Source organism: Rhinichthys klamathensis, unplaced genomic scaffold (genome assembly GCF_029890125.1).
Source record: "Rhinichthys klamathensis goyatoka isolate OS25496 unplaced genomic scaffold, OSU_Roscu_1.1 h1tg000256l_1, whole genome shotgun sequence".
NCBI classification, from domain to species: domain Eukaryota; kingdom Metazoa; phylum Chordata; class Actinopteri; order Cypriniformes; family Leuciscidae; genus Rhinichthys; species Rhinichthys klamathensis.
Genome location: NW_026606778.1, coordinates 880835 through 903543, shown reverse-complemented (window position 1 = coordinate 903543; position 22709 = coordinate 880835). Strand labels below are relative to the sequence as shown.

Genomic DNA, 22709 nt, shown 5'->3' with positions numbered 1-22709 from the left:
TTTTATCATACAAGATTTCACTGGGTGACTATATGTGAAGTTAACTGCTATTTATGAATCTGGGTGCATTGATGTACAGGGACCAGTAAACTGAGGGGCTTATATTGCTTAAAAGATCAATAATATTCTCACTTTTTACAAAATGTGATATGATTCTCTCTTAGAAAACTGATTCACTCATGATCTGCCAAACTCATTCATGTTAAATATTTATGTTCATATATTATCACATATTAGCTCATATACCATTGTTAAATATTAGAAAAACCTCTATATAGACAAACAAGAAATGTTGCATTCGTAATTAGGAAAATATTACAGACACACATTTTTCTACCTTTAACTTCCTTGTAGGAGCTATTTGCTGATCACCATTTAGGTGATTTCAGATTTTAAAATTCTCAAAGGTCCTTCTGGGTACAATAGGTCTCTGAAATGTAGGCAAATCCGGACACACATGCACAAACAAAAAAGACAGGAACTAAATCATGCAGAAATGACATGCCCTATTGTGATCATTAATCCATCATATTATTTGGTATTGCATTTCATTCTACAAGCAGATACAAGAGCTGCTTACTGGAGTATCAAATTATTCAACAAACAGACAATGGGGATAATTTGTCTATTCTCTTGAAGAGGACTAAACGTTCAACCCTAGGCTGTATTACAATATTGATGATGCTTAAGCCTTATACCAGACAGTTTTGCTGCAGGCAAATCCAGTTGCTGTTTGCCTTTTTTTTTTTTTTTTTAAAGAACAATGACATTGTTTTTACATGCAGCTCAAGCATTTTAAAATAATAGTAACTATGAGAAATGATCGACTGATTCATTTTTAACAATAAATAATTATTTTTTAAATACTTTTAATGTAGAACTAAAATACCTGGAACGTCACTATACGTCACACTTTGGGTTGGGTCAGTACTCTGATTCAGCCAATGACATTTGGTAAAAGTTAACGGTCCGTCCCACTTTTACACGTCACTGGTGTCAGCGCGGGAGATGTGAGCGAGTGTGGCGCTGAATACTGAGAATTACCGCCAAACTAAAGCTGTAAGTACTACGTGTTGTTTAAAACATTTATGCTGTATATATCGATGTATTGTTATTCGATTATAATCATTTACTTTGACACGTGCATTCTTTCAGGATATTTAGTTTTTTATTCCGCGGTTGTTGATCATTTTGCACATTTGCACTTCTTTGTTTCCCAAAGATTATTTTCTTTTGTCTAAACTTGAGATAAAAATGAACTTACTTTTAGTAAAGGCTGATTATGTTTGCATCACAAGACATCTGCTGTCTTTTCAAATGACATTGTTTCAATTTCTGGTTTGTATATGTGATCATGGTCATTCTGTTCCTTGAGAGATCAAGTAGGGAAGTTAAATTAATAAAAACAATATCATTTATCACAAGTCCCAGTAGTTACAGATAATATATATATTTAAAATATTTGATTATAGAAGTAAATTAGAATGCTGTTAGTATTAGTATTATATAATTAGAATGCTGTTAGTATTAGTATTATATATTTTTACATTATTATTATATCTGTTATATAAGCAAATTGTGTATCAATGTGTGCAAGTTACATTAGACTATACGACTCGATACAGAGTAATATTGTATTGCATTTGCAATAGCACTGAGGATAAATTAATTTATCGAATTAGTTCTCAAATTAAATGATGCTTTATTCCTGTATTTGAAATGCTTAATTTTAAATATAAAATGAAGAATATGATATATATAAGTTATATGCAATACTAATATATATTATTTCACATATCTCCAGCAGACATTGTCTGTCCATCATGCCGTGTGAAAGGAAGCCCATGCGTTACGGTCACTCAGAAGGCCACACTGATGTCTGCTTTGATGATGAAGGAAAGTAAGTAACATCTTTTGTAATCACTCAAAACTTATACATTTGATTTCAGACTTAATGGGCAATTTTAAGATGCCTGTAATACACTTTATGATCTTTCCCAGGTGTATCGTGACTTGTGGGAGTGATGGTGATGTCCGCATATGGGAAAGTCTAGATGACGATGATCCCAAGTCTATAAATGTCGGGGAGAAGGTCTATTCTGTAGCCTTGAAGGTAAGTTAACATTTGTTTTGGTGTGTTCTTTCACGGTTTATAAAAGCATAATTGCATTATTAATGCTACAGAGACTTCTCGTAAAACACCTGAAAGCGGTCTATTAAATTTGAATCCTGTTCATTTTACTGCTATTTAAATGTCAGTGTTTATTTTTCCCTACAGAATGGAAAGCTAGTTACAGCAGTTTCCAACAACACGGTTCAGATTCACACTTTCCCAGAGGGAGATCCAGATGGCATACTCACTCGATTCACCACCAACGCAAACCACGTCACCTTCAACGCCAGCGGGTCAAGAGTGGCTGCCGGCTCAAGGTATGAGTTGCTTTCATTCCTTTACATGTTCTTAAAGGGATAATTCACCCAAAAACTGTAATTGTCATGTCATCAATTACTCACCCTCATGTTTTTAAAGCCATAAGACTTTCGTTAATCTTCGGAACACAAATGAAGAACTTTTTAATGAAATCTGAGAGATTTCTGTCCCTCCGTTGAAAGTCTATTTATCCAAAACTTAGACAGTTTAAAATGTTCATAAAGAGATTGTAAAAGAAATCCATATGAACAGCTCAACAGTACTTGCTTGACAGTCTAGAAAAAACCTTGGTTCTTGTGCAGCAAGCAAGTATGTTTGAGCTTCTGTTTACCAAAATTAAATCTGTTCATCATGTAAAGTGATCGTGTCTCTTCAGAAGGCTTGGATTAAACTGCTCGATTTATAAGGATTTACTTTCTTCGAAAGTCCTACGGGTTTGGAGGTTGAGTAAATGATGACCGTATTTAAATTTTTGGGTGAACTATCCCTTTAAGCATATTTCTATGTTTCGTTTTATATACTTTCAGTAGCAGTCGTGTGTATTAGTTAAAATTGGTGACATAAAAATCTCATGGGTCATTTAATATTTGAGTTCTCCCATCTCCGTGCTTTTGTGGAGAGGAAACCACTTCGATTGTTCATATGATTAGTTACAAATGGCTGTTTGCCGGACATATGGATTGTTTTAAGTGGCTGCATCACGGATGAAGGCAGCGAGCATGTCACAGCATTGATTGAGCGGTTTTATCCCTCTGCCGATGCTTGAATATTGATGCACTGGCAGCTGAGCTCCAAACAGGTTATTTGATTTTTTTTCTTCTTCCTATAGAGGTCGGAAATGAGTTTTCATTTATTTCCCCACTTCAGATCAAAAGATCTACTGTGCCAATATGAGTCTCTGTTGAGCTGAAAATGGTGGAGGATAAAGGGGCTAATTTTGGCGTTCTGTTTTCCAGCGACTTCCTGGTGAAGATAGTGGAGGTGGCGGACAGCAGTCAGCAGAAGACCCTACGTGGGCATGACGCTCCCGTCCTCAGTGTGGCTCTTGATCCTTCTGATGAGTTCCTTGTGAGTGTCATGGTGCCTTTTTTAATGGTCAATGGCTAAATTAAGAATTGCTTGTGAATCAGTTATCACTGTCATGTTTGTCGCATACATACATAACTGTTCAAAAGTTTGGGGTCAGTAAGATTTAGATTTTTTTTTTTAAGTAAGAAATTAACACTTTTTATTCAGCAAGAACACATTAAATTGATAAAAAATAGTAAGGACATTAATAATATGACTAAATATTTGTATTTCAAATAAATGCTGTTCTTTTGACCTTTCTATTTAAAGAATACTGGAAAAAAGTCATGGTTTCCACAAAATATGAAGCAGTACAACTGTTTTCAACATTGATAATAATAAAAAAAAATGTTTCTTGAGCAGCAAATCAGCATATTAAAATAATTTCTGAAGGATCATGTGACACTCAAGACTGGAGTAATGATGCCTAAAATTCAGCTTTGCCATCACAAGAATAAATTACATTTTCAAATATCTAAAAATAGAAACAGTTATTGTAAATCGTAATAATATTACATAGTAATTCTGTTTTTACTGTATTCTTTATTAAATAAATACTGCTTTAGTGAACATAAGAGACACTTTCAAAAGCATTACAAATCTTAACAATCCCAGGCTTGTGAACTGTCCTGTATATGTTGTTTGTGAAATTTAACATATTCTGATGAGTATTTGTGCATTTAAAAATAAGTGTTGGGCCATTATTGGTAATTTGGTTGTGCTGATGTCACTTACTGACAGGCTTCCTCCAGCTGTGATGGATCAGTCACTGTGTGGTCTATTGAGTCACAGGTGAGGCCTTACCAGCTCTTCATACAACGAAATACGTGTACAATGGTGTCCAAAAGTCATAGAGCACTAATGAAAACGCTTCTGTATTGCATTTTGTAATTGTACCTTTTATTACAAACTATTCTTTCACCATAACAATTTAAATGGATTTTTTTTAACTAATCAAATTTAACTTGAATAAAAAATTTTGTTTTGAAAATTAATTTAGAACTAATTCACATGGTGCAGAATAAAGCAGACGGTTCAATAGTTTTGCATTTTTATGTCAGCCTTTATGTTCAAAAATAAATAAAAATCAGTGTGATCCCTTCTGGTCCCTTCTGTATTTTGATGTAAAGCTAATTTCTGTTGTGTGTTTTAGACTCAAGTAGCTCAATGGAAAGTTCTCCAGAAGTCAAGTGATGTTAGCAATGCCAAGTCTCTCTGTAGACTTGCTTGGCAGCCCCGTTCTGGAAAGGTATTGAAAATGTCACGTTTATATAAGCCTTTTTAAAATTGACTTAACATTTTCAGGTTTCTCTCTTCGGTGGCTTCAACTGCTTGATGAGCACATCAGTCAATCTGTCAGTCTTGTAAACCACTCCTATCACCAGTGTCTTATTTTCATTGTTGTATGTACTTGTAGCTGCTTGCCGTACCAGTGGACTTAACCATTCAGCTGTATGACAAAAACACATGGACACATGTTAGCACACTCTCTGATGAACTCATCACGCAGGTCAGTAGAAAAGCACCCACTAGTTTACAGTGGAACAGTTACTTATAAGAGGAATATAATTAGAAAAGGTCACTTGTGGGTGGTGGAAACCTTTATTAGCGTTACAATTGCGTATTAACCTTTCCCTTACTGTATCAGATGAGATAATGTACTGTGTGGTTAAAGTTGTGTGTTATATTGCGATGCATTATAATGTTGTCATGAACAATTCTTTCCGATTCGTTCTCCTCCCCAGGTTTTTAATGTTGTGGTCTGGTCGCCGTGTGGGAAGTTTCTGGCTGCAGGAACAGTTGGCGGAAACCTGTTGATTTGGGATGTAGAGGCCAAACTGTGTATCGAGAGGTTATAGTCATATCGATCTTAATATTATTGATAATTTTGAATGTTGAAACCCAGTGTTGGATGTAACGCTTTACAAGTAATGTGAGTTACGCAATCAGATTAATTAAAGTAATTAGTGAATCAACGTAATACTTTTAAGTTTAAAAAGCTCTTAAAAAGTAACATAACACATTACTTTACATAAAAAGTAACTAAGTAGCGTTACTTTTTAAGGGAGTAACACAATGTTGTAACGCATTACTTTTAAAAGTAACTTTCCCCAACACTGTTGAAATCTGACTGTAAATATTGTATTGACCTCGCATTGAATAAAACTGTACACAATATTGGTTGTATTTGAGGATGTTTCTAGTGGTGATGGTGTTTGTTAATCTTGTACCATTGCAGACAGAAACATGAGAAAGGCTTCACTGTGTGTGGGATGGCGTGGCATCCCTCAGGGGGCCGGATCGCTTACACGGACACAGAGGGCTGCCTCGGGCTCCTGGAAGACGTGCGGTCCTCTTCCTCTACTATCCAGAACACCAAGGTCAGTTGTATTCTCAGGCTCTCGCCTTTTTTTCCCTGAACATACTGCGCCAGCAATAGCATCACCAACGTAAAGTCATGTGTCTAATAGGGGTGCAACGAGATATCGCAATATAAAAATGTGACGATATGTATCGTTGATGTAAACGAAACGAGTTAGTTTTAGCCAAGACTCAGCTTACTGTATTTCAGAGTTTCCGCTAGAAAAAAATGGTGCCGGTCAAAGTGACCGGCAGAGGTTTCGTTTAACGGACATTTTGATGAAATGCCGGTCAAATATCGCCTCTTAATTAGTCAAGTTGAGGAAAACTGGAGGCAGGCTATGTAACTTAAAAAATGACATAATCAGGCCGTATAGAATGCAACATGTTATTATTAGCCTAACTTTCAAATAGAAGGAAAAAACATGAACGTCCGATTGGCGTCAATTAACACCAATTGTTTTTTACTATGGTTTCACACACATTCACTTTTTGAAACATTGAGGCACGGATGTACCTAATACAAATAAATAAAACATATCCAGTTAACTAGCAGATCATTCATTTAGTTCGCTATTAAATAAGAAATCTAGCGCTAAAATCAGTTGTTTTTTAAATCAAGCTTCTTGCGCAATCTTCACTCGGACGCGCGTTTCAATCTATCGCCGTTGCGGAGACTCTACACAGGCGAAGCACTGCTATTGGGCGCAGAGATATCACGCAACACCTGAAATAAAGCTTGCCACAAATAACCGGCGAAAGTAATGATTATGCATGAAACATTTAAATTGTTGATAAATTGATAAAGTTGACGATGCAGACTCGCCATCTTCGCAGTAGTGAACGCGCCTAGAGAGAGAAATGCTCACTTCATATGAATAAATTCTTATTTATTAATCCAGGCAAATTTGTTGATGAAACATTCATTAAAATGAAGATACAATTTATACAAAACGAAATAAACTTTAAAGAAAGGCTTTCTACAAAACAAAACTAAATAAGTGGTCAAAATCATGTCTGACCAATTCCAAATGTTTTCCGATATATAGGCCTATTGGTCATCTTATGATCCTATTTTACTCATCTCATGCGGTTCCCTTTTCATATAGCCTAATCAACATAGATGAAAAAAAAAATAATAACATTATATTATTTATAAATATGAAACGTATATTTAAGTTTTTTAACTTATAATAAGCGTCACACCGCTCCGCTTTGCTCATGCTCTGGTGTATAGTCTAATGCATGTGTGCGTGCATGTGGTGGAGGGCTGCGATTTTCGAATAATAATCAACCCAGTGATCTTCGAATATTATTTTTGCTTGAAATTTCGTTTTGTATAAATTGTATATTAATTTTAATCAATGTTTCATCAACAAATTTGCCTGGATTAATAAATAAGAAGCAATAGTGGACAATATAGGCTAATCAGGACCCGGAGGCGCCGGCGCATGCACACTTCTCTCTATAGGCGCGTTCACTACTGCCAAGATGGCGAGTCTGCATCATCAACTTTATCAATAATATCAATGGGCCTGGCCATATCTGAAACGTCTCACTCAATCATTCGTTGTTTAGGTCTATATTACAGCCGTTCTAGGCGTGCGCTTTATTTGAAATGCAGCATGCGATGTTGTTTTATAACTTTCAAACCCTAGAGCCTGTTCCTTTATAACATAGCCAAAGGTCGGTGTATTTTTGCTTTATACATTTTAGAATTATTCTCAAATATATATTGTGTTAGGGGGGCGGGATTATTACGCAATTTTAATCGGACAATTTGACCGGAGAGATTTAATTTTGTCGGACATTTCATTTTTTTCCCGGCCAATGTCCGGTAATTACCGGACAACGGAAACCCTGCTGTATTTATAAAGTATAATTCACCCAAAAATGTAAATTGTCATCATGTTCTCACCCCTCATGTCGTTTCAAACATAGGATTTTCGTTTATCTTCCAAACATAAATGAGTTATTTTGTACGAATTTTTGGATGAACTAACCATTTACAGTTTGGGAATAGTCATTTTGTCACGCTATCTTGCGATAAGATCTGTCATTGATCATGTGAAGAGCATACGTGCTGGAGCAGCACTCTTCAGAGCTAACATCATTTAAAGCCAAAGCATAACTTGACTCACTATATCGCGTTTTTAGTTTTGGTAGTATGATGATTTAAAGCATTTTAGATTGTTTATTCTTATCATGTTGCATTAAGTGCATTAATCTGTGCGGGTGGCTTGTCTGTGCTTGTCAATAATAGTACTACATTAAACTACTATATTTAATGTTGTATAATGTCTGATTTTACCAGTAAAAAGGGCTTACATTATTTATAGGCTATGCGTAGTAATTCTGTATTTTTTTAGGTTCAGAATCATGAATATTTTTATTGTTTTACTGCTTCACCTGTTCTCTGTTAGGTTTCAGCTATCCTAATTCTAATTTCATGTTGTGACACACCTAGTCAATTGTTAATTTATATATAGAAGGTTCAATTAAATCTTGAAATATTGTAAATTCTTTATTAAGTTATATGTACAACAATGTTATTCAAAATTATTAATGTTTTGAAAATAAATCTGTTATTTGAATTTCAGTTTCATTTTTTAAATTTTGTTCAAAATATCGTGATGTGTATCGTGAGCTGAGTGTATTTTTGGTGTACAGCAATGGTGTTGATTGATGAATTTGCACTTGGTTTGTCTTAAAGTCTATTAAAAACACCATACGGACATATAAACATTAAAAACTTGATTTTCACATCAAGGGGTCTTTAACAGATCAAAAAATTGATGCTGTAAAAATAGTTTATTCATTGATAATTCATGTTAACTAATGTAGTAAAGTGTTACCAAAAATATATTATAATCTTAAATTATTATTGCATCAGTTCATGTTCGTTCAAATAGTTTGAAATGTTATATTCATTCTGAAATATGCATGAAATACTGATTATATAATGTCTGTACATAAATGTTAATTTAAACGTGCTCCTTTTTTTCCAACTCATGTAAATGAATGTATAATGGGTTTTTTTATGCTGATGTTTAGGCCACTGCAGCTAAAGAAACAAATGACTATGATGACCTGTTTGATGAGGAGGATGACCGGATGCTGGACGAGGGCACGAGTGACTCGCGGTCTCCGGTGAAGAAACCCATCATGGATGACGACGACGATGACGACGACCTCATGCCTGCCACGGGCAGACCGCGGAACAGAGGGTCCTTTTTGGATGACGATGACAATTCTCAAGGTATGAGACATCACCGCAAAGCAAATAGTGTAGGAAGATACTTCAAGTAAAGCGCTTTAATTAAAGGTCAGATGTTTTGGTATCTCAAGATCCAGGCTTTGTAAAACTGGATGGACTTCCAGAGGAGGATGGCAGCAGTGCTGTTCTTCCTGCGGTGGGTCCTGCAGTGTCCCGTCCCATATACGAGGGTCCCATGCCATCACAACCCCAAAGGGCTTTCCAGCCGGGATCTACCCCAGTGCACCTCATGCATCGCTTTATGGTGAGGAGAAATCATACATACGAGATTGATTGATACTGTTTTGTGACCATGTAAATTATTTCCTGACCTGCAATTACTCAGCAGATCACTGATTCGCAGAGAGAGTTTTTAGTTATTTTATTTAGGCTTTTGAACACAATGACATCATTATTAGACAACAATTAGGGCTGGGTGGAGAAATGGACAAATACACATGAGATTATGTCAAAATATCCTCATAAACAGTCGGTTATGTCTTAAGTGAATGTAAACAAAAGAAAACGCATGTGTACACAGGGCTCCAGAGTGCGACCAATTTGGTCGCACCAGTGCACCTAACGTTCTCGCATGATCGAAATCGCATCGGCTGCCTCTCCACAAACGAGTCTTTTGTTCTCCTTGCACGCATGGTTGGATCATATCGTGGTCTAAACCAATCAGAGATAGAGATTGGGTGGGTCTTTGCCTCTGATTGGTTGTGGTTCAGATATTCCTGTAGGACTAAAATGCTCCGTGCAGTGTGATTGAAATAAATTGTGACCTGTCACCTGAGCACCAGAGAATCAGTTATGGCAATCAGCAGCATCAGCTAAATAAACGCAGGAAAACAGACGACGAAGAAACTTTTAAAAATGTAGGCTACTTGAACTAGGTTAAAAATATTGATTTCTCGATTCTCATTGATTTTTACGAACCGTTGGGCTATCAGTTGATGAATGAATGGAACATTGTAGAGAGCATCCCATCCAATAAATCGCAATAATCTTTGTGCTTTGTTACTATTGATATGAAACAAAGTCTCAGATTTCAAATTAGGTCCATTTTCTTACGAAATTCAAAAACATAAATAGTGTATTGACGCTGTGGCGTGAGATCGCTCTGGCTCAGCTCAGCTCAAGAGAAGCAGCAGCGCGGAGCGCACATGATCTTCTCTTCCGCCTCAATAATACCAGTTACAGCGCGAAATAAACATGAACGAGCATCTGAAAGTGTGTTAAAAGATAGAGTACAACTTATCGAAATCCGTATCATGTCACATGGAATCGCTTAATCGGTGTTTCAACCGTGGAAAGACGTCAGTAAAACGCTTGTAAACAATGTCATGTAACGCCACATTTACCTCAGAAAAAACATATCCAGTGCCCATAAACTCGTTAGCTAGCTAGAAAAATTAACTCTAGAGGAGCATTGTGCCTAATATATGCACCATATTACATATTCATTATAATTTTTTATGTTTTTCAATATTTAATGCATGTTGTTTGAAAAAAATCTGGCAAGTTTTTATGCAGCCACCATTTAAATGTTTATATTTCATATAACTTTATTATTATTAAAAAAAAGTATAATTTAGGTGTTTGTGTACAAATCAGGTAATTTTTACCTTCAATATTATAGTAGGCTAAGGAAGCATAGTGGGCTACAACTGACTCCCAGTTTACAGCATTAGTTGAGATTTGTTTTTCTTGAGAAAATTTGCTATGTACTGTACCTGATATCCAATATAATCAATATTGAATCGAATTGTGAAATTTGTGTCAATATCCTGCCCTAACTTGAACAATGTAAAAACAGCACTTTAATTTTTTTTTTTTTTTAAGATTTATATTTTTATATACAGTATAATTGTGCTTGAAATTAAAAAAAAACTACACCTTATTCTTGTTTAAAAGCATTTACATAATATACATGAATATATGGAACGTGATAAAAAGGTGACCTTGAAATTGTGGCGTTAAAGGCGACGCGAGACGAGGAAAAATTTGAGTGCATCTAAATTTTGTGCTGCCTAAATAAAAAAGTTAGGCGCACCAGTGCAACCAAGGCAAAAAGTTAGTCTGGAGCCCTGATACAGTAAATTGGATCTGTTTATTAGGTCTTAAAGTGACAGCAACCTAATAAACCTGCAGCCATCTGTGTCGTCAATTTTAATCAAAGGACAAAAGAAAAGAAAAATCACTCACTGCCCTTGACTGAATAACTTTTAAGGATTAATCTATATTTTATTTATAAAAAGAAAACTATGCTGTGTTATTTTACATTTGATTTCAATTTCTATACCTGAACTTTGTTCAGTGGTATTTATTTGTGCTATTGCTAATTTGTTTATTTGTTCTTATTTTATCAATGACTCTTTACTTGTCTTTAATAATGTCTGAAATTTATATTAGTTAGTCAAGTTGTTTTTGCTGTGATATTTTTGTTAAAATCATAGGCAAAAGTGTTTTTTAGGCTACTGATTTTTGTTCATGGTTTCAGCTGCAACAGAATGCTTTGCAAAAAGACACAGATTAAATGTGTATATCTAAATGTTTGACTTAAATGTTTTATTTTTTTACCTTAATGTAATTGAAACTGGGAATCGATAAGAATCGGAATCGCTAAAATTCAAGCGATACGGCACCAACCCTAACTACAACACCATAAACATAATATGCATTACAAATATTTAATAATAATAAATTATTATTTTGAAAACACAATAATGTGCAAACAATAAGACTGTACAACAACTTGAAGTGATTATGTTGATTTACTGTTAAATCAAATGTAGTTAAAGTAAATATTTTAGTTTTTATTTAATATGAGAAGGTCTTTTAAAGCTCCCTATGTTCCTTCTTTTTAGATGTGGAACTCCGTGGGCATCGTCCGTGGCTATAATGATGATCAGGACAACGCTATTGATGTGGAGTTCCACGATACTGCGATCCATCATGCCATGCATCTCACCAACTCCCTGGGCCACACCATGGCTGATCTATCCCAGGAGGCCGTGCTGCTGGCCTGTGAGGGAACTGATGAGCTTGCCAGGTACAATAGTTGACTGAGTTAAATTTGACTTTGACTTTCTTTAAGCTTAGACATTATGTTTTTAATTTCTTTAATTTAGACATTTGCTGAATTGAATTTAGAGGGTTTTTTTTTATTCAACAGGTGTGCTATTACAGTAAGTTAGATTACAGTCAGCAGGAGCTGGTGTGAACCTTGCTCTATAGCCCCATTTCCCCTTTGTCCTTAATTACTTGCCCATGTTTGCGAAGCAAATTTGCACTTTGCCTTTTATTTGCAGAACTACTTCCAGAAATCTGGAAGTGAATTATCTGTCGGTGAATTGCAAACTACTGCCTATCTGTGAAATGCACTGTTTTTAAATGAATAATTAATTGCAAGTGTTTTTGTGGAAAACCGGTTACACATTATTTTAAGATGTTCTTGTTAGTGTAATTGTACATTTAAGTACTAAGTAATATTAAGAACATATACTTACAATAGCATTAGGGTTTGGTTTAGGGTTAGTTGCATATAATTATGCATAATTTACTGTTGTTATTATTACATTAAATATATTTAGGACACTGTAAGATAGTGTTACTGGAAAATGTAACAATGGTACCGGTGCTGTAACATAATCATACACTGAAACTCCTTAAACATAAAGACAGAAAGATATTTTCATGTAAAAAGAATATGAAAACTGACATACATTAGAGAGAGAGTAAATATTTTGGTTTAAAGAACAAGTAACATCATAGAAAATAATAAATGTGTCATAAATTTAAAAAAATTCTCAAATGTCTCATTTTCACTATATTTCTCTCTCTCTCAACAGTAAGATCCAGTGTTTGCACTTCTCGTGCTGGGACACTCATAAGGATTGGATGGTGGATCTTCCTAAAGGCGAGGACGTGTGTGCCTTGTGTTTGGGTCAGGGCTGGGCGGCAGTGGCCACCAGTGCTCTGATGGTCAGGCTGTTCTCCATCGGTGGTGTGCAGAAGGAGATCTTCAGCCTGCCAGGAGCTGTGGTCTGCATGGCAGGACATGGAGAGCAGCTCCTCATAGTGTATCACAGAGGTACTTATGCATGTCGCCTGGTTCAAATAAGTGAGCAAGTGACAAATATCTGTATCGGACGGCCAATGGTTGTATGTTAAAATCTGTATTGCATTTGGCACAAAAAAATCCGAATGGTGTTTCCCTAATGTTATTTATGTCTGAATTGCAAACAAACTGTGTTTTTGAACTAGTTCCTTTCAATGATTCATTTAAAATGATTGGCAAAGCAGTTGTAAATGAGAGAATATTTAAGTTACTCAAAAACAAAGTAGTAACTTGTGAAATGCCACATTTGCAAATGACTCAAATGGAATAAATCCTTCCTTTAACCATTAAAACCAACAATATTAATTTGGAGAATCCGAACAGATTCTCCAAAATGAATCTGATCTGACTTTGCTTGTGCTTTGTGTCTACAAATTGTTTGAGCTTGATTGTCATGTATGCTGTCAGGTACTGGGTTTGATGGAGACCAGGCCCTTGGCGTACAGCTGCTTCAGCTCGGGCGGAAGAGAAGGCAAGTCATCCACGGAGAACCGTTGCCTCTCTCACGGAAGTCCTACCTGGCATGGATGGGCTTCACTGCAGAGGGTGAGTCACCTTCTCCGGTTAAACAGGAGTTACACACATATTTGTTCTACTGTATTCACTTCCTGCTATTTGAAATTTTTTCTTTTATTTCTTTAAGGAAATTGAGAAAAATAAACAACTGCCTAGAGAATTATGTAATTTTGACGTTAGCTTCAATTTCCTGATAGTTGTCACATGCTATGCACAATGCCGTTGAAAAGATTGGGGTCAGTATAGTAAAAGTGTAATACTCTTTCCCAGTTTTATTGTTTTTGCTGTATTTTTGATCAAATAAATGCAGCCTTGGTGAGCATAAGAGACTTTTCAAAAACCTTACAAACCCCAAACTTTTGAACAGTAGTGTATGCATACAGTTAGCCTCAATCAAAGCTAATAGACATGGACTAAACGCCACAAAACTGATTTAAAGGGGTTCTGTGGTTTCTTTAGTTTACCTTCTTTACCTATTTGAGTAGTGAATGATCATAACTCTTTTTGCAGGAACCCCGTGCTGTATTGACTCGGAGGGTGTTGTACGTATGCTGAACCGGACCCTGGGGAACACATGGGCTCCTGTCTGCAACACCAGAGACACCTGCAAGAGCAAATCAGACCATTGTTGGGTTGTTGGGGTTCATGAGAATCCACAGCAGATCAGGTGCAGCATTTTCCTTTATTCACAAATGTCAGATCTGTATGAAAGTTTGTTTCCGCCACAAAATAAAACATAGTAAAAGATAATTGAGAGCAATTGCGTGAAATAAAGTAAGAATTGCTAAATATAAAGTCAGAATTGTGAGATATAAACTCGCAATTCTGACTTTAAGAATTGCAATTACGAGTGTATATCATGTAATTCTGATTTTATATCACACAATTCTGAGATAAAAAGTCAGAATTGCGAGATGGAAACTCACAATTGGGGGGAAAAGTCAGAATTGTAAGATAAACAAGCTTCCTTAGATCTGTGACCCACTGTGTCCATAGTGAGTGAAACTGGGAATCCTCCTCATTTGTCTCAGGTGCATCCCATGTAAAGGCTCACGTTTTCCACCCACCCTACCCCGTCCTGCTGTGGCCGTCCTGCCCTTTAACCTGCCTTATTGCCAGACCACTACAGAGAAAGGCCAAATGGAGGTAGGCTATGTCCTAAAATCAATTCTGGAGTCTTGTCAAATTCATTTAAACTATAGTATCATGTAGAGTTCTCTACTTATATTTGTTTTATTTATTTATACATTTCAAATTGTTGGTCTATATAGACGTGTTCAGAATGATGTCTTAACATTAATTTCACACAATTCTGGAGCAAAAAAAAAAACAGCAAGAAACACTGCTGTGTCTTTATAAAATAGGTCAGCTTTTAAAAACATGCATTGTTTCATTCTTTTTTATTTTATTTGATGTTAATTTTATTGTATTTCCAGTGTTGCTGTTGCTGACCTGAACTGAAAGTCAGTTGTAGCCTTCCCTGTCTTCCTAGTGCATTACTTGTCTGACACTTAATGTGGATCCTGAAATATACAATATATGTTTTTTTTTTTTAAATGTGTATTTATGTTTATGTTTTCTAGGAGCAGTACTGGCGGTCTATGCTCTTTCATAACCACTTTGGCTTTCTGTCATCCAGTGGTTATGAAATTGACAGCGAGGGTCAGTCTCAGGCTGAGAAAGAGCAGCAGGAACTGCTAATGAAGATGTTCGCTGTAAGTCCATTCATGTGGCCAGAACAGGAAGTTAAAGCCCTGGTTAAATTCAATTGCTTATGCCTGGATTGAATTTCTCTGTGATTTCTGTAAAACAATTGTGGAATGTCATAAATCAGAACTCTGCTTTGACATGTGTATATGGCTTATATTCAGGCTTGGCTTGCGCATTCGATCAGATTTGTTTTAACAGTCCTTCCAGACATCTCACCATGTTTTATGCTGTTTGTTGTCTGCTTGTGTGTGTGCCCGGGCAGCTGTCGTGTAAACTGGAGCGTGAGTTCCGGTGTGTGGAGCTGGCTGAGCTGATGACTCACAGCGTTGTGACGCTCGCCATCCGTTACGCATCTCGTTCCAGGCGCATGGCCCTGGCACAGAGACTCAGTGAACTCGCCCTGGAAAAGGCCAATCAGCTGCAGGAGGAGGAGCAGGAAGATGATGATGAGCCGGTCTATCAGAGGTTAGCATGGAAATCTGGTTGTTATATTTATGTTAATTAATTCTTTCAGTTCTACTCCTGGAAATTAGATGTCTAAGAATTGTTGGATTGGTTGCAGTTTCTTAAACTAGTATTACTTGTTTTTAAGCAGGAACAGCTTATGAACTGTGGGATCAGTATTATGCCAATAATTGTAGCCAACGTGTTTTGGAGAAAAACATTTATTTCATAACGTGATTTTCCCCCCCCCCACTTTCAAATCTTTTACTTAAATTTAAGGTTAGATTTTTGGCAATTTTTTTGAATGAAAGATCAAAAGGATAAACGATGCAGGTTTATTTTTTACAGCCAGTTTTGATCATATTTACCAGGGGTACCATTAATTCTGAGCTCGACTGTATGTTAAGCTCAGTTGTGATAGTCTTTTCTTCCCTATTGTGGCGTATATCCGAGTCAGAGTCCTGCACGGGTTCGGGTACCCGCGGTATCCAACTGTGTCGGATACGGATGCGGGTCGGGTCGGACACGGGGAAACGCGGGTCTAAACACGGGTTCAAAACAGTCACGTGCAAATGTAAAAATAAATGCATATTTCATTTAAAATTATCACATAGCTTACACTGTTGTTATTGTCTAATTTAAAACTGTTAAGTAGGCCTATGTGTGGTGTGAAATTGTCTGATGTGCTAGACGAAATTGCATTGTTTTGTGGTAACGTTAGCCATGTTCTGTATAGGCTATCGGCTTTTTGACAGCTTCGGCTGTTGTCCTTGTCTTAAGGCAAGCCGCCAAAGGCAATAAAAATTTGAAAAAAGTGTGTCTATAATGTGATTGGCTAAACGGGTGCGGGTCGGGTCTCGGTTCTATTTTAAGCGGGTCGGGTTGCGGATTTTAATTAGTGCTGCTGTCGGAAAACGGGTCGGATGCGGTTTTAAGCACTGCGGGTACGGGCGGGTGCGGATTTACAAAATCGGACCCGTGCAGCTCTCTGATCCGAGTGAAACGGCTTCTCGAACAAGAAAAAATGTTGGGCGTGGCTTGATTTTGTCCATGGGGAATTGATTGGGTGGTTGTCGTTTGCTAATGCTGTGATCTCATGTGAGTGACAGGTTGTTCCACCTTTGCGCTAGTAAACACTTCATCAAAGAAGAGATGTCGTTCATCATTAATCATTTATCATTTATAATAAATACTGCATATTCTATAATAAGATGAAATGGGATTAGAATTGTCGATTTGGATTTCATGGTGACTTTAAAATACGTAATCTGCTTTGTGAGTGCAATGTCTTCAAAATGATTTAAAAAGTACTTTCTGTAGTCCCTTTCAATAGTCATAGTAGGAATTGACCAAAAATGTTGGAAACTCTGAATCAAATAACTTAAAAATAGTTGAAAATTGTGATGCTGACATGCCAAATGTTTTGTTTCTGTGTATTTAGACACACCAGTAGAGAATATAGAGGATCCAATAAGATGAGCAGCAGACAAGCACAAGTTGAGAATGGCTGTGAGGAGGAGGAAGAGCAGGAAGAATATCCACAGGAGGAGCAAATGGATGCAGAGGATTCAACAGAGACCAGGAAACCACGTAAATAAGCTGTTTTTTCTCCATACACATCTGAAAAGTTAGCCTGGGAAAACCCAGACAACTTCCGGGCAAATTTAGATTTGCTCTGAAAGTTAGTCTGGCAAAGAGCTCATTCAAGCCCATTTCCAATCCGTCGAAATCGAGGCACCAATCAGAAACGTTGGGGTGGGCTTTACACGATGACGACAGCGCTGGGATTTTGAAGCAGATTTTGTAGCCTACATTACAAAGATGGATGCCGCCGTCGAACATCACTCGTTCGAATCAGCTATCGCGTCTGTTTTAAGCGATTTGAACGTTTCCTTTTTGATAAAAACCGAGCAAAGAACAACACTCGGAGATGTTTCTCCGCCGCTCTGCATACGTCATCTCCTTCATCGCTCTGATTGGTTTTAGGTCTATCCGCGACGTCCGTTGGTGACGCCCCTCTGGAAATGATTTGTCTATGACGCTTTGCCAGACCATAACTCAGTTACAACTGAGAATGGTCTGGTTTTAACCAGGCTACTGAAAAGTAGTATATTAAACCAAATGCCCCATGCATTTCAGCTGTGTGTTTCTTGATGTTTGAAATTGAGGCCTTCTTGATCATTCACATTACTTGTTTCAGCACGAGTATACAAATACTGCAGTAGACGGCTTTAAGATTAAGAAATGCATTTTTTTTAAAACCTGATTTAATTTGGTTTTTGATATGAAGATATTTTGACTCGCCAGGTTTGAATCCATTCAAAAAAGGAGGAAAATCACCTGAAAGGCCCTCTCCCAAACCAGGTGAGTAGAATATTAAACCATTTCTATAAACGGAAAATTATATAACTCAAATGAATATGTAAAATAGTTAAAAGCTGAGCATTTATCTCAGATTAACTATCAACTGCCAAATTTAACATTTTATTTTCAGTGTTTTTAGTCTACATTTTTCTACATGAAATCTTTATCTTTCTAATTGATTTAACAATTTTTCAAATGACTTTGAGTGGCATAAATGGCTGCCATGAGAGATGAGTGTCTGGTGACAATAAAAATTGTGCTTGTGTGTCACAGTGAGCAGAGAAGGACGCGTGAACCCTTTCAAGGTAAGACGTGCACATTGTTAGTGAAAGTAAGCAAGCTCCATATAAGTGTTGTGTTTCAAGAATACTTGACGTGCATTTTTACATTTACAGTGTATATATATATTTTAAAAAAAACATTTAAACTTACAGGTGTCTGGTGCAGAAAAGTCCTCAAGTTCTCCAGCTGGTCAGCCCAGAACGACTAATGTTTTGGACAGCATGACGATGTCCAGCAGAAAACCTGCAACTCTCAGCGGAACATCAAAACAGGGCAAAGCCCCAGTCCTGAAGCCCCTGGCACCCAAACCAAAGTCCAAGGTACAGTGTATTGCTCAAATACAAATGTTCTCCATCCCTGTGGGGTCACACAACCTGTCTGACCCCATAAAACTCACTCTAAGCTCTGTCTGCAAGGGATGACCTGGTTATCTTTTCCTCTTACAAATGTTCTGCTATCAGAACTAAACAATCTTAGAGTAAAATGTCAGAGGTGTTTCTATTGGAATATAAGCAACATTATGATTTTTAGTCAATGTACTGGACACAAAAATCCCATCTTGTACAAAATGAGCCATAGAGAAAAATATGTGAGATGCGAGCATATCTCACAGTGAGTGACATGCGCAAAAGAACAATAACAAAGACGACACACAGTACAATGTCATATGGAAGTAAACACAGAGCTGAATTGAAAGCATGGGGGATTATTATTAGGAGGCCATGATTGATAAAGGCCAATGGAGGGAATTTGGCCAGGACACCAGGATTACACCCTTACTCTTTACAAGATGTGCCATGGGATTTTTAACAACCACAGAGAGTCAGGACCTCAGTGCAACGTCAGGTCAAATCAAGTCACCTTTATTTATGTAGTGCTTTTTGTTTCAAAGCAGCTTTGAACGTCTCATCCGTAGGACTAGTATATGAGTAAAACATCTCACTGTCCCTCCACTGACAACTTTAATGCTCAATGAGTGACCAAAGAACTACCGGTATGTAAAATCTTTGGAGTGACTCCCATCAGCGCAGAATTGTGACGAATGTTGATCTAGAATGCCGAAAAAAATCATCATTCTGATGATGACTGAGGTCGCATTACAAAACATTAGACCTGTATCTGATTTAGGACCACATATGGAAGTGTCCCAAATCAGAAAGGGAAAGATCAGAATCCATGTGGTTTGTGCTGTTCACACTGTTATGGAACACTTTTTTTTTTTTTTTCCTGCAGTCTGAATGTAGCTTTTTTTGTTCCTTCTTTTTAAGACCCAGGCCACACTGCTGCAGATGAGTGCCTCTAAAGGAAACCGTAAGAAACAGGAGGACAGCCAATCAGAAGCAGAGAAAATGAAACCAGTTCCTGCGGCTACACCTCCAGTATCAGCGGAGAATATCGAAAACAGAAAGTAAGAGACCGCAGCACCTTTAATTGTAATGATGCGAGGATCTTTTTTTGTTTTACATTTTTGAAAGAAAAAGTATTCCATGTCAATTGTCATTGTTGCCCAAGTGCCCAAATTTAGAGATGCACAATATAAAAGTTTGTATGATTGCTTATGCTTATAATTATTTATGGCTGTTAAAATGTGAGGGCAATAGTGTAAATCTGTTTTTTAAAGATAAAAGGTGCCTGAAGCTCTCTAAAAAGCTTCTCTAAATTTAAATCCTGCATAGTATAAAATATAAGAACCTTCAGAGTCTGGCATAGATGAAGAGTTTGCTATTAAATTCAAATTTCTATTAATATCCCCCCCCCCCCCAATATTAATTCAATATTAGTTCAATCAGATTGATGCAGATAATTAACACTGTTGACTGATTGATCGATATTTAATTTCAGTAATTGTATACATTTTATTTGCTTTTATTAAATAGTGTGTGTGTGTGTGTGTATATATAATTTATTTACGTCCCAAATTACTCATAATCAGTATTAATTTTAATTTCTCTTTTTCTTTAAAAAAAACAAACCAATTGATATTTGTATGTGATGTCGAAAATCACAAAATATTGCCAGATTAATCAGTCTTTCGCTATTTGTTTTGGCTGACACCAGTGTGTTCATCTGTATGTTGTGCTTCCCTAATCAAGAAGAAGATGATTGATTAACAACTGTCAATCCTTTTTAGTGCTTTAACACTCGTCTGTAACCAGTTTACTTTCTTTAGGCCAAAAACTGGCTTTCAGCTGTGGCTGGAGGAGAATAGGAAGAGCATTCTCGCAGACAATCCTGACTTTGAAGAAATGGATGTTATCAAGGAAGGCATGGGGCGTTTCCGCACTCTCTCAGCAGAGGAAAGGCTGGTAAGACATTTCATGAATGGGACGTGTATTTTATATGGTTTACTAATTTCTCATGCAAATCCTTCAACCTGTTATTAAATCCAGGAAGGTTACTTGGGAATTTCCCTGTTTCATTTTTCTTGGATGTGTCCTCGGTATTATGTAACACAGATTTCATTCATGCTCTCGTGTTTTTTTTTTCTAGTTCAATTTCCTCCAATTTTTTAATGCTCTAACTCAGTTTATCCATGACAACACTGTTCATTAGCAAGCTCCTGTTTTCTGATCTCCACTTACCTGTGTATATGTGTGGGCTTTCCAAACACTCATGCTCTCCACCTGTATGAACAATCTGTTCGTGACCCCGCACCCACAGGGCCACTCAGTGCAGGACAGAATGACTCTTCACACACTCCAGCCTGGAGGGCGAATGGTTGGTACGCCTGTTGCTCTGGAAACTCAGGCTGGGGGTGTGTGCTGTACTCATTGATCTTATGTTAATGACATGAGGGTGGCATTAGGCGGTGAAAGCGTGCGTTACAATGGTGAATGGCGTACATTGGGAGGGGGAAGGGGAGGGAACGTGCAGAAAGAGTCTCGGTGCTCATATGTGAAATGGGTCCGGTGACTCATCACGGTCATCTGTAAATGTTCACCGCCTTTGTTTACGCCAACCGTGAACAAATGTGTCTGGGTTGGCAGTGGTTTGTCAGTCATTTTTAATTACAATTACTGAGGCTTATTTGAACGATGCAGTTTATTGCTTGTGTGTGCGTGTATATAAAAATCCCGTATCTTTTTCATTCAGAACTGGACGGAGAGAGCAAAGGGCGACTCGGACCCCAAGAAAAGAAAGCGCGAAGATGAAGCAGGACAAGTAAATGAACATATGGATTCAGAGGAGGGCAGTGCCAAAAAGAAAAAGCCACTGGATACTTCTGCTAAACTTTCTGCATTTGCATTTAACAAAGATTAGCACTTAACATAATTTAGTTTAATGCTTATATATTTTTTATATTTTAATATCGATTGGGGGGAAACTTTTAAAAGTAGTTTTTTTTGTATTGCTTACTGTGATTCTCTGTCCTCTCACCTTGTCTAATAGATTAGCTGCTCATTTGTGATCCACTTGTTCTCCATAAATTTTCTCAAGTTGGAGCTCTTTTGAAAGCAGTACACGTCTCTCTTCATTTGCATTTGAAATGAAGCAAAGGCTCTTTGTTAAACAATTTGCAAGATGGTTGATAAAAAAGGTCTCTTTGAACCTGGTGATACTCTGAATGCTGTGGTCTCTCCTACTTTATTTTTGGCTCATTTGTACATATGTTTTTGTGTGTGAAATTTTGTACTGTATGTAAAACAATCATAATAAAAGCTAAAATGTTGTATTTTGAGTCTTGTCTGCTGTATTTTCTTTATTCTAAAGGTTATCTTGGCAAATCTGCAAGTTGAAAGTACATAATGTTGCTTGTTGCACACCAGTGATGTAATGACGGGCATCCTTCAAATGTGAATGAATGGTTTTCGTGGTCACTGAACTTTGCTTTTGCAACCAGACTGACATGAAATGAAACTGATCTGAACTGACATGTTAACAGCAGTACAACCTCTTGGTTGCCTAATGCATTTCACTTACAAACACTGATTTTATTTTTAATCATAAGAACAACCTCACCCAAAGGTCTAGTCAATCCCCTTAGGTGGTTTGATCTGCCCCAAGACATCACTTTAATGTGTAGAAGAGATCTCATCCTCTTACTAGATACAGGTGGCCTGACGCAAGCACGCCTCTCGGCCAATGGGAATCAGGCTCCGTGACGCAGTCTCTCCTGTGGACCAATAGGAACGCGTACGGATTAGCTAATGTAA

The 22709-nt window shown here is 37.1% G+C and overlaps 1 protein-coding gene across 1 annotated transcript; it reads left to right on the top strand.

Moving 5' to 3' along the window:
• Positions 1-984: 984 nt before the first annotated feature.
• On the top strand, positions 985-22232 carry wdhd1 (WD repeat and HMG-box DNA binding protein 1). Its single transcript, XM_056267219.1, has 26 exons — positions 985-1059; positions 1808-1900; positions 2002-2113; positions 2279-2430; positions 3388-3499; positions 4241-4291; positions 4653-4748; positions 4917-5009; positions 5245-5351; positions 5739-5880; positions 8915-9119; positions 9209-9381; positions 11987-12171; positions 12971-13212; positions 13648-13785; positions 14266-14422; positions 14787-14901; positions 15339-15470; positions 15728-15930; positions 17351-17499; positions 18217-18273; positions 18547-18578; positions 18708-18875; positions 19824-19963; positions 20726-20861; positions 21649-22232. Exons 2-26 carry the CDS (start codon positions 1824-1826, stop codon positions 21814-21816), a joined length of 3342 nt encoding a protein of 1113 aa, XP_056123194.1. The 5' UTR covers positions 985-1059; positions 1808-1823; the 3' UTR covers positions 21817-22232.
• The last annotated feature ends 477 nt before the right edge of the window (positions 22233-22709 follow it).